Genomic DNA, 12768 nt, shown 5'->3' on the forward strand with positions numbered 1-12768 from the left:
TCATTATTTTATAAGATCAATGAATTACTGATGAAAAAATTGAATAATCTTGTAAAATAGCTGGCTTCTATTTGAACCCACAATGCTAATAGTATACGCTAGTAAAAATAGTATACCAATTATGAATTCTGGCTACTAGTATGAAGAACAAATATGTTTTAAATGGAACACAAAGTAAAATGTTGTAGTGTTCAAAAATAGCAACCCGACCATAGAGCAGACAACAGCCCAAAGCCACCAATGTGTCTTCAATGGAGCGAGAAACTACCGCACCCATAAGCGTTCTTCAGCTGGCCCCTAAAAAATATGCATACTAGTACATGTACAGTGATGATGCATGCCATTTTTTTCATGATTCGGTTACATGGTTCTTACTGTTAGTGTCTCCGATCTCTTTTGTCAAACTCATTTACGATTTTATAAACTGTGAACGATTTAGAGTTAAACATAATAAAGAGTGCATTCCTTTCTCTTACACAAACTTTACAAACGGTATGTCTTATTATCATGTATTGTTTACATGCTGTTTTATATACATTTACTCACTTCTCCTAATTCATTATCTCATAAGATCAATGAATTACTGATGAAAAACTTGAATAATCTTGTAAAATAGCTGGCTTCTATTTGAACCCACAATGCTAATAATATACGCTAGTAAAATCGTATACCAATGATGAATTCTGGCTACTAGTATAAAGAATAAATATGTTTTAAACGGAACAAAAAGTAAAAGGGTGTAGTGTACAAAAAAGGGACGAAAAACACCGCAGAGACAGACATACTCATAAATCGAAACGTAACATTGATTATTTTAGAATCGTTTATTGCATCATTGGATGCTCCGAAAAAGGTTAATTAAACAAATGTTGTACAAAATCTTCACTATTTAATATTGTTTTTCTTTATTCATTTTTATGATTGGATATTCATATCATAATTTTTCTGTATAAAACACGAACATTACTTTTACTCAGCTTGTTCTAAAATAATCTTAAGTTCATACTGCATTAAGGCACACAGATTGATATCTCAGACAGAATCTAGGAGACAACAATAAGCACTTCATAGCATTGTTTCGTTTTCTTCACAAGGTGTTCTGTGGATTGGTGGTGAATGTTTTGATTCACTATAATTAAGAAAAAAATGAGTTTATGGTAAACATAAGTTAAATCGTATAAAGAATCTGTTTCTTGTCATGAATTTAACAGTCAGTGGTCAATTTTTACTTTGATTTTGTTTTCGAAAAAATATATTATTTCCGTAAATGACAGGTATATATTGAGATTGTTGTTATTTTCAGATAGCCTCGATTACAGTTCATGTTTTGGTTAAGCGATTCACTATATTAACGATTTAAAACATCTCAGCTATTCAATTCATTACTGAAGATTATAGCGTATAACGCATGTTGACACTGGAATTCATTACTAAAGATTATAGCGTATAACGCATGTTGACACTGGAATTCATTATTTAAGATTAAAGCGCATAACGCATGTTGACACTGGCAGCTATTCAATTCATTACTGAAGATTATAGCGTATAACGCATGTTGACACTGGCAGCTATTCAATTCATTACTGAAGATTATAGCGTATAACGCATGTTGACACTGGAATTCATTACTGAAGACTATAGCGTATAACGCAGGTTGACACTGGAATTCATTACTAAAGATTATAGCGTATAACGCATGTTGACACTGGCAGCTATTCAATTCATTACTTTAGATTATAGCGTATAACGCATGTTGACACTGGCAGGTGATAGATTATAGCGTATAACGCATGTTGACACTGGCAGGTGATAGATTATAGCGTATAACGCATGTTGACACTGGAATTCATTACTGAAGATTATAGCGTATAACACATGTTGACACTGGCAGGTGATAGATTATAGCGTATAACGCATGTTGACACTGGAATTCATTACTAACGATTATAGTGTATAACGCATGTTGACACTGGCAGGTGATAGATTATAGCGTATAACGCATGTTGACACTGGAATTCATTACTAACGATTATAGTGTATAACGCATGTTGACACTTGCAGGTGATAGATTATAGCGTATAACGGATGTTGACACTGGCAGGTGATCTACATATGAGCTGATCAATATGAAATATATTTACTAACAGTTTTATGTAATTATTTTTAAAATTTATCGTGTCTGCTTTTCTATTTTTATGATTAAATCGGATGCTCTCTATTTTATTTGAGAGGGTTTATTTATGAAGATAGGTGTAAAATATGCTGAAGGACACCTACGGGTGCGGGAATTCTCGCTACATTGAGGACCCATTGGTTGCCCTCGGCTGTTGTTTGCTGTATGGTCGGGTGGTTGTCGCTTTGACATATTCACCATTTCCTTTCTCAATTTTATTCGAAAAGTTGTAAAAATTTGTGTGAAGTCATTACTTTATTTTCAGAATAAGGTTAATTGATATATACCTGACAATGTGAATAGCTTCCTGTACTGTATCAGGTAGTTTGGTTTTTCCAGTTTCCGGCAAAAATATGGCAAGTAAGCCGGCTAAAGTTCCAACTGAACCAAATATTATCAGTGGTAACGCTTGGCCAAACCTTGTGTCTACCAATACACCCTAGAAATAAATAATTCGAAACCATTGAAAAAATCGATCAAAATTTAAACAGTAAATAATCTTCAGATCATTGAAGGACTACTGAAACCTAAAGAAGAAGAATTTATATGATATTCTGTTCAAATTATTGACGCGCGTATAACTTGTTGTCTAATTCCAAGTCTGATTTTGTTAAAAATATCTTCTTTTACCTTTTGGTCTTATATTTTAATAATTCCAAACAAACAAACAAAAAACATTCAATTGAGGCCTATATGTGATATATTTAACGAACAGATAAAAGAATATATCTTTAAATAACGTTCCATCACTGAACCGATTTCGTTGCAATAAAGAACGAAGTTGAAGGGCATTTGGGATTCTTCATTACGAAAGAAGTAACGTTCAAATAGAACTCAACCGGGTTTAAATTCTAATAGTCAATCACCTAATTAAACTAATCAATTTCAATATTTTAAGTGCTGAGGGACATTCAAAACTCATTTGTTGAGATAATTTGACAACGCCATGACAAAAAAAACCGAAAGACAAAGAGAAGACAATACATCATATACAAAACTAAATATTAAACAACACAATCCCTACCCAAATTTTTCGGCGATCTCAAGTGCTCAAGAAAGTTAAGCAGATTCGAAAGTGTAAGATGAGTATAGGTATCAACTTTACAAAATACTATTTCTAGGCATATAAATAAATACTAAAATACTATATATAGCCGATAGCCCAGCCATACTGGTGGACCCCATATGTAATTAATATAAATGTAATAGATATACACAATATACATGAAGCATAAGTATCAATGCACTATAAATAAACTTTTATAAAGAATTCTTTAGGAAAACTAGTAAACTGTGTTAAAAAATATGGGCTCTGTCATCAACGATCCCGCCGGCCAGGAAAAACCAACAAAAACGAGTTACCTCGGTTCAAACTCAATTTAAACTACATTTTAAATAAAGTGGAAAATTTTGGAAACCTGTGTCCAAACCCAAATGCTCGGAAGACCGCATCGAGAGGTAGACTTGGACTGTATAAAACAGAATAAATTTAACTATATGGAATAAGTAATAAATCAAGTTACTTTTTAGTAAAATATAAAAATACAAATAAAATAACAAATCAATTGAACATGAAAGTTATGTCACTGTCCAGTATGATGATTGGCTAGAAGTGACCAACAAAGGAAAATATTTCCGCTAAATATCAGTATCACGTGATACATGTATGTATATATGTGAACATAAAAAGTACCAGTATAAATAGTATTCACTAGTACCGTTATTACAATAGTTTCCAACTATACTATCGAACCGTTGGAAGTTATAATTATAGGTGTTACCAGTACAATTTTGCAGAAATGTTTCATTACGGGTGGTACAGCTCGGTCATATGAGTCTAGATATGCTTGAAGGTATTACCAATGTTATTTCAACCGATCGGGCGGAGCTTACGTGTTTACCTATATAGAGTCTATTTGAAGATGTGTGTGATAAGGATGAATATCGTTATAATAATTTGTGATTTCCAATCACCTTTTAGTGTCACCAAACGTATATATAAAAGAACTGAGTGGATGATATAGAACTAATAACTAGCTACTTCATTGGCTAATCCATCACAAAACACATGTCTACTGATGGGATGGTCTATGATGAGCAAACCGGTTAAACCCCGGCCATTCAAGTGAAATAAACCAAGTAATACCATTATGAAAAAAGTATAACACAAAATATAGAACTCGAAGGCAAATTAAAAAATCAACATTTTTCTACAGACTGAAAATTTCTTCATTTGCAATATTTTTAAATGGATATAAGAAGGATTTTTTGAGCGCCAAAATGTCACAATTTGTAAAATTTAAAAATATAAATGAGCTACATTATTAACTTTGTCTTAAAATCAAATACCTACCAGTTTACCAATATACGAGGAAGATATTGAGCCAATTCTACCTCCCATGTCACAAAAGGAAAATGCAGTTGCCCTTATTATTGTGGGAAAAATTTCAGCAGTGATTACATATATTAGAAAAAATGATGTAGAAACGCATAGTTTTCCAACCATTGCTAACATAATAGTCAACCACTGCAACGCTAAAAAAATGAAAAATAGTATATTAAATCAAATGAAAGTATTACTGTTTAACAATAAACAAGCCCTGTGTAAAATATACAACACAGAGCGAAAAAGAAACATGTTATATTTAGCCTATAAGCCATTTTGGTTGTTATTTCATGTTCTTTGTCTGTTTTTGTAGTGCTTATAAATATTAAACAATACTATAACCCAACTTTGTTTTTTTTATTTAGACAGTGTATGTCTGTTTTGTTTAAACATTGTTATCAATATAATGGTATTTAATGCGACTGCCATATAAGTAGAGGATTGCCTAACTACACACAAGGTTTTTTTCAGGATTTTCTACATAAAGAAATGTCTGTATCAACTTAGGAAAAAGACGGTTGTTTTCATTCGTTTGGTGTGTAAACTCATAAATCAAAAACTTGTAAGATAATGGGTATATACTTAAAACACTTAACAAGGGAAACCCTCTATAATGAAAATTAATGACATGAGTCTTTACATAAACTTACAATTTCCCCCAAATGTTGATGTAAATAAAGTACACAAACAGGAACAGCCTCCAATAATCATAGAAGAGCAAAAAAGTCTTTTCCTCGGAAACTTGTCTGAGAAAAAGCAGAAAATAACTGCTATTGTTTCTGCTGTAGTAGATATGGCGTAGTTTATATAGACGTTTCCGGCAAGGTCACCAATATTCAAACTTATTCCGTAGTATATCAAATTCACTGCCATCCTGTAAAAAAACATACAAATGTTTACTGTAAAAGTATAGTTTCAGATCTCATAGAGAACCCGAAAGATTGATAGATTCTACGCGTTTTACATGGAATTGAATAGACAATTTCTTATAAAAAAAAACTAAGTGCAAACACCAGACACAAAATAGGATACATACCAGTTTAGTATCAAAATCAGTGATCTGAATAACATTTGCTTTGACTTCATCATGGTTTTTATCCCAGTCGTAATTGAAATAGTTTCTTCTTTCTTCACGACGATGGTCTCTGCTGTAAAGTCAACGGATACTTGATTGCGTTTTGCAGCGTTTTGGAGGATTTCTATCGCTTGTTTATCCCTGCCTTTGATAAATAACCATCTGGGTGATTCCACAATATATCTGTTAGGTAAACAAAAATATTGCCTGTAGTCGATTTTTTGTTGTCTTAAATCTTCAAATACTAAAGAAGTCGTTATTCAATTTTACCGAATATTTCCCTCCAGATTGTGATATTTTTGGATTCTTGATCAATGTTTGTATGAATAGCAGGGAACATTTATTCTGCCTACGTATCATCAATAATCAAGAGATTCCCTTTTTTTTCGGTTCGTTTCGTGTTGCTCTGTTTTAAAATTTCTACATTGTGGTTTATGTACTGTTGCTGGGTTTTTTTTTTATGGGGGAGGTGAATTTCTACGACTTGATATTTGATTATGGTTCATGTATTCATTTCATTTTGTATTACTTTTTTGTTCGTTCAAAACAGTGAATGATGCCAAATAATAAAAAAAAACATGCTTTTAGTTAATTTTCACTCCTTTTTAAGCAGGTCGGGAAATGTATTACATAGTGAGTGAGGACTTGTTGCAATTTATTTGATATTGATTTCATTTCATAATCACTACAATACAATTATTAACATTTTCTTATAAGTAACTGATTGAAATCGTGTCAAAAAGGGAAAAGAAAATAGAAGAAAAAAACGGACTGCAAGGAAATTCATAACGTAAAGTGTCTTTTTTATCATTTGCAAGATTAACAGCGTAAACTTTTCAAACATATGTATAACAACTGTAATATATGTAGATTGCTCAAATGTATTCTTTCTTAAAACAATGGAATAAAACAACTTATTTATGTAGCTGATAAACCAGGTTAAATACACTATCTTTATAATAGATACGTGTACAAAGTCACAAGATATAACATTTGTATTCCATGTGACTGGGAAAGACGTTTGAAGTCCCCGTTTTTGCATTTTCCTTTTAGTTCGGTATTTTTTTTTTTTTTTTTTTTAAGTTATTGATTTATGATGAATGTCATGATTGCCGTCCACAACATCGGACATGAATAAATATGTGAGCTCGTAACTATGTTTTTCAAGCAATTGTTTTAATCAATCACTATCTTACGTACGGGAATGTGAAGAAACAAACAGCAATTGGAACCGAAATTACCAGCATAAGGTTTTCCCATCTACGCACAAAAAAGGCTTCCACTAGTAAGATATATTCACCAATGCAATAAGCAATATATAATATAAACGATGCCATGATCCTCTTGTCTGGTCCAACAAGTTCTGCCGCTGAAATGAAATTCACATAGATACGCATTTTTCCTACAATATAAGTAAAACATGTGCGCCTTTTACTCCATTCATTGATTAAATAATTTCTTATGTGTAACATAAGTGTAAAGTTGCAAGCAGAAAGAATTTAGTGTAGTGAAGTGTTGGTAGTTCGATGCAATCTATGACCTGTGTCTATAAAAAGCAGGGGCAACTAACTTTATCACGCTGTTTGATAATTTATCTATTTATATTTTTTTCTTTTGTCATAATTACGGCGCCTCTTTCTGGATATTAATTATATGGTATTGACACCAAGAAATACTCTCCCCTCCTTGAAAAATAATTCCACTTTATCATATGATAACAAAATAAACTGCCTTATGAAAATCAAACACAAGATTCAGAAAATTTGAAAAGAGGAAAAGGAAAAGAAGTCAACATATACAGTTACCTAATATCTGATCATCATATCTTTACGACTTTACCTCGCATGTAATATAAGCTTGAATTTACATCCATTTACTATAACCTTAAAATAAATACAATAACTGGTTTTTTTATAATTAATTGTAGGTGGTATTAAAGATGACTTACCGAGAATAAAAGAGACGACATAGTGATATACTCCTCCAACTGAGTTGAAGAATTGACATAAACAAACTAAGTATACATTTGACATCCATCGACTAACAACATTGGCAACAAAAAGAACGATAACACCAGTAACTATAACAGGTTTTCTTCCCCATCTGAAAAAAAACAATACTATACATAGATAAAGGACGATGTAGTATGAGTGCCAATGAGGAAACTCTCCATCCAAGTAATAACTTATAAAAGTAAACCATAATGTAAAGGTACGGCTTTCAACAATATATGTATTTTTATTTTGATGATTTTTAGAACTTTGTTCAATATTTTTATCGAAAAGCCAAAATAAAACAGAATATGCAAAGGTGACAATAACTATCGACCTAGATAAATATAATACATATTCCTTTTCACAAGGTTTGTTCTTTTATGCAATATACAAAAGAGTACTATATATGTCTATTATATATCTCCCTAGCCCAGGATTAAGATAAATACTACAAAAAAAAAGTAAGAGTGCCACTTCTTCGCTCACTAAATTATTACATTGCATTGATTTCTGTTTCATGTCGGCTTAATCATCGACATACTTTTGTAATTTTCTCATTTACTATATTTTAAAGTGAGATTTTTTTTACATTAAGTGTTAGTCAAAGTTTTGATATAATTTATTACATTCAAATGCGGAACATGCAGTGTGTAAACCACCTTAGTAGTCTCGTGGTTGGCTCGGGTGTTGGAGGTCATCGGTTAAAACCCGGACTGGTATTGGTAAAACCAAAGAGTTTAAAATTGGTATTTTCTGCTTATCTCTAAGCTTGGAGGCATACTAATGTGTCCCATGTCTCACCGTTTTCGCAAACGTGACCTTCCGAATTAGACTATTTACCCGTTTTGTAATAACATGGGAAACACGACGGGGGTCACATGTGGAGAAGGACCTGCTTAACCCTTTCGGAGCATCTGGATCATCCTCAGTTTTTTTGTAGGGTTCTTGTTGTTTAGTCTCTAGTTTTCTACGTGTGTCTTTTCTTATCTGTTTTTTTGCCATTGGGTTGTCAGTTTATTTTCGATCTATGAGTTTGACTGTTCGTCTGGTATATTTGTTCAACTTATAGGTCTTCCTGTGGAAAGTAACCTTGTAAACTAGCACGTTAGGAATCCCAATCAACGTGTCGGTCTAGTACAAAGCAAGGTTTATATCTATATTGTATAAAGATGATCTCGTCTTGAATATACATTTCGTTTGATGCTGGACATTAGGCAGCCATCAATTATCATCATCATCACCAGCGTACAATGAGTTGGTTGTAATATGCATTAGCTTTGAATAACAAAATTCATTATGTACTCACATGTCGCTGATAAATCCGTAGGTGAAGGCACTAAACATCTGTCCCAGGAAGTAAGCTAATAATACATGACTGCGCATGAATCTGTCATCACAAACAATGTCAAACTGAAAGACAGACGGAAGAGACCAGAGGGAGAATCAAACTCAAAGATTGAAAATAAACTGACAACGTCATTGATAAAATCAAACAGACAACAAACAACAGTACAAATTAGCTATACAAGCTAGCATGACGTCCATCATCACTGTACTAGTATACATATTTTAAGAGGCCAGCTGAAGGACACCTACGCCATACTTATTTCCAAATTGAACCCAAGAAACTAAAATTAAAATAATACAAGACTTACAAAGGCCAGAGGCTCCTGACTTGGGACAGCCGCAAAAATGCAACGGGGTTGAACATGTTTATGAGATCTCAACCCTCCCCTATACCTCTTGCCAATGTAGAAAAGTAAACGCATAACAATACGCACATTTAAAATTCAGTTCAAGAGAAGTCCGAACCTGATGTCAAAAGATGTACCCAAAGATAATTAACAAAATGACAACAATACATAAATAACAACAGACTATTAGCATTCAACTGACATGCCAGCTCCAGACTTCAATTAAACTGATTGAAAGATTATGTCTTCATCATATGAATATCAGGCACAATCCTTCCCGTTAGGGGTTAAGTATCATACTATCATAACATATATGAGAAGAACATAACCCGTGTCATGCCAACAACTGGTTTTTGAATACAAGTGTTTAGTTCCGACCCTATAAGTGAATCAATATCAACGCAAAAATATGCAATCTTTAATGACCTGACCTGAATATTTATCGTGAAATAATTATAGAAAACGAGATTTTATAAAAGTCATAGGATAGTTTTTTTTTTATCTCTAAGACGCAATCTATTATGTAATAACTTAATATGTAGTAAGTACTTACAAACCTTTGATATTAGTGTTGAATGGTAAACCGTTTTGTCATAAATCCATTCTTTACAAGGTGTTTCAGTGCCATTAGTTGTAATAAAACATTGACTTGTATTGTTAATGTTCAAACTAAAAGTGTTGTTTTCATTTACAATTTCGTAGTTGGCACTGTTGTTAGTAGTCAGATATTGGCATCTGTAAAAATTAATCTGGAACTTGGGATGGATTTTATTCAAAACGAAATAAATATATGGAAATTAAATAAGAAAATGTGCTATGATTGCCAATCAGTCAACTCTAAACCAACGATGTGTCATCGTACAGCCTCTAACAATGAGCATAACCAAAACCGCATAGTCAGTTATAAAAGGCACCGAAATAACAAATGTTAGTGTAACGAGAAAACTAAAGGCCTTGTTTATGTACAAAATAATAAACGAAAAGCTTATATATTATGGAGCAACATAGAACAACTTCAAATACTACATTTAGAATTAAAAATTAGTACAAGAACATTAGATATATATACCTGTGCAAATGATTTCCAAGAATAAAGTTCAGCACTTGCGTCGTTGTCGCATTGAAAACGGCTGGAATCGCTAGGAGGCAAAGTAAGAATTTCTGGTATTTCCCATAACTACCAGCACGTTGTAGAGCCTCGTCGTATTCCATTCCGTCGAAAATCTGTACAATACAATGGTAGGTTCATACACTTTCGTATCACTAGACTGTTTTTGTTTTGTATTTTTCAGTACATTTGCTCCTGCATTGAAATCATAGTAAGAAACACCGATCTAAAACATTAAAGTGAGGGACATACATGTAATCCAAGTAAATGTGTATACATCTTAACATGTGTACACTACTTACCTGTCAAAATAAGGAAAACCAAAACCCGTAAGATTGTGATATTATCAATTAGAGTTAATATATTGTTATAACTACTGATATTGATATTTCCGACTTGGTGAGTGAGCATTCACGAAACGGAATTAATTGCAATAATTTACGAATATGAAAAGCCATATATTTCAAACAATACCATTGAATAGTTATACCTTAAGCCTCCGCTGATCAATATTGCAAACTCTTATCATTAAGGTTATCTATTAATAAATAAATTTGATAACTATTTGTATACACTTGAACTTTTAACATGAACACACTGTTTTAAAGTCTCGAAAACACTATCAGTAATTATATGTTCATACTTTATCCCGGCTCTCTTTTGAAACATATTATTTTGTCATATTTTACCTCATAACTAATAATAAAATAGGAAAAGAGTGCCATACTTGCTTTAAATATTTCATAGATAGATGCTGAAACGGATGCATAAGGAATTCGTTTTATTATATTGATAAATATAATTGATATTGCGGAAGTGAAATGCATAATCCGAAGAATACCTATACAGATTAAAGTGTTTGTCAAAGCTTGTCTAGCATTTTGAAATGAATGAGATAAAAGAAGACAAAACAATTAAAAATTTTAACCGATCATTTCACCTCTAGACATGACATTTTATATAAGGGGAATTTATTGGCTTTGAAGTAGCTTTAATTTTATTAACGGTGAGTACTTTCTGGTCTGTACTTCATGTTCTTTTGTTTTGGCCAACAGTAGTATACCGCTGTTCAGATACCCTGCAAAGTCCAGTGTATGTTTATAGTTATTTGTTTTTTCTAGATCTGCTTTGCATCGATCTTATTAGATGAGATATTTTAAACTGATTGTAAAGCATGTTCACTTGGTGCATTGTTATACAACTGTCTACGGTTAACAGGACGGTTGAGCGTCAACAAGCACGTTAAACTCCGCCACATCCTGAATGGGCCTGCCCTATGTCAGGAGCCTGCAATTGAGTGGTTGTCCTTTCATGCTGTATATCATGTTCGTTTTTCGTTCATAGCTTTGTACACATAAATCCGTCTATTAGATTTCTTAATCGAATTGTTTGACTTTTGTCTTTCTGTGCTTTTATTTTACAGCTGATTATGCAGTCTGGGTTTTGCAAATTGTTGAACGCAGTACGGTGACATAGAAATGCTAGTGTATATCTTAGTTGGTCTTTTGTGGAGATATGTCTCATTGGAAATCATACCACATGTTCTAATTTTTGTTTAATGATTTGAATTCCTCAAGGGGCTAGCAAAGATTCAGAAACATGTTTCTTTGTCACTTAATGGAATGCTACTTAAAACTTATAATGTTTGTACGCATTTAAAACTTTTAATCTGTGTTTATATTATTCCTTTAGATAAACATGCAGTTATGCAACTATTAGTGATATGATACTACATGCTAATAAATAGTGTTATTATTATCATCTCCATATGTCTCATCAACTTTACCTTTATTTGATTAAAACATGATTAGGTTAAATAATGTAACATATAGATTAAGATAGACAAAGAAATTTTTAAAACACTTCAAATTCAAGTTTATAATTAGGGTTAATATTTTCCAAATTAGATATAAAAAACCATGATTTAAAGATAAGTTTAAATTATTTTTTATCATTTAAGAAATATAAATACACTCATCATACATACCAGGATTGTTTTTTTTTATTTGCGCCAAACGCGAGTTTTGTCTGCAAAATACTCATAAGGGGCGCTCGAATAAAAAAGTGTTAAAAAAATAAATAAAGTAAGACGTTGAAGAGCATTAAGGACCCAAAATAAATGTTCTCAATCGAATTGATTTATTTTTGTCTTTCTGGGCTTTTTTATAGCTGATTAAAGAGTATGGGTTTTGCAAAACAAATAAATTACGAAGTTGAAGAGCATTGAGGACCCACAATAATTGTTCTTCGTGTTTGATATATTTGAGGTGATATAATCCATTTGCATTAAGACTTGGATATAGAGTTGTCTCATTAGCAGTCAGAGCACATCTTCTTA

General features: G+C 32.3%; 1 protein-coding gene across 1 annotated transcript; it reads right to left on the reverse strand.

Moving 5' to 3' along the window:
- Window positions 1-977: 977 nt before the first annotated feature.
- On the reverse strand, window positions 978-9976 carry LOC134705514 (organic cation transporter protein-like). Its single transcript, XM_063564235.1, has 9 exons — window positions 9880-9976; window positions 8935-9038; window positions 7583-7737; window positions 6835-7003; window positions 5596-5817; window positions 5210-5433; window positions 4527-4708; window positions 2461-2612; window positions 978-1129 (listed from the first exon to the last, which is right to left on the reverse strand). Exons 2-9 carry the CDS (start codon window positions 9009-9011, stop codon window positions 1066-1068), a joined length of 1245 nt encoding a protein of 414 aa, XP_063420305.1. The 5' UTR covers window positions 9012-9038; window positions 9880-9976; the 3' UTR covers window positions 978-1065.
- Between the last annotated feature and the right edge of the window lie 2792 nt (window positions 9977-12768).

This window comes from Mytilus trossulus, chromosome 2 (assembly GCF_036588685.1).
Source record: "Mytilus trossulus isolate FHL-02 chromosome 2, PNRI_Mtr1.1.1.hap1, whole genome shotgun sequence".
Classification (NCBI taxonomy): domain Eukaryota; kingdom Metazoa; phylum Mollusca; class Bivalvia; order Mytilida; family Mytilidae; genus Mytilus; species Mytilus trossulus.

Bases quoted from the DNA above. Each gene is read 5' to 3' on its own strand.
- LOC134705514 (XM_063564235.1), bottom strand. From the start codon at position 9,011: ATGCGCAGTCATGTATTATTAGCTTACTTCCTGGGACAGATGTTTAGT. The intron at 5,434-5,595 runs GTATGTATCCTA...GTTTTTTTACAG, and splicing joins CTGATTTTGATACTAAACTG to GATGGCAGTGAATTTGATAT. The intron at 1,130-2,460 runs GTATATATCAAT...TCTTAATTATAG, and splicing joins GAAGCTATTCACATTGTCAG to TGAATCAAAACATTCACCAC.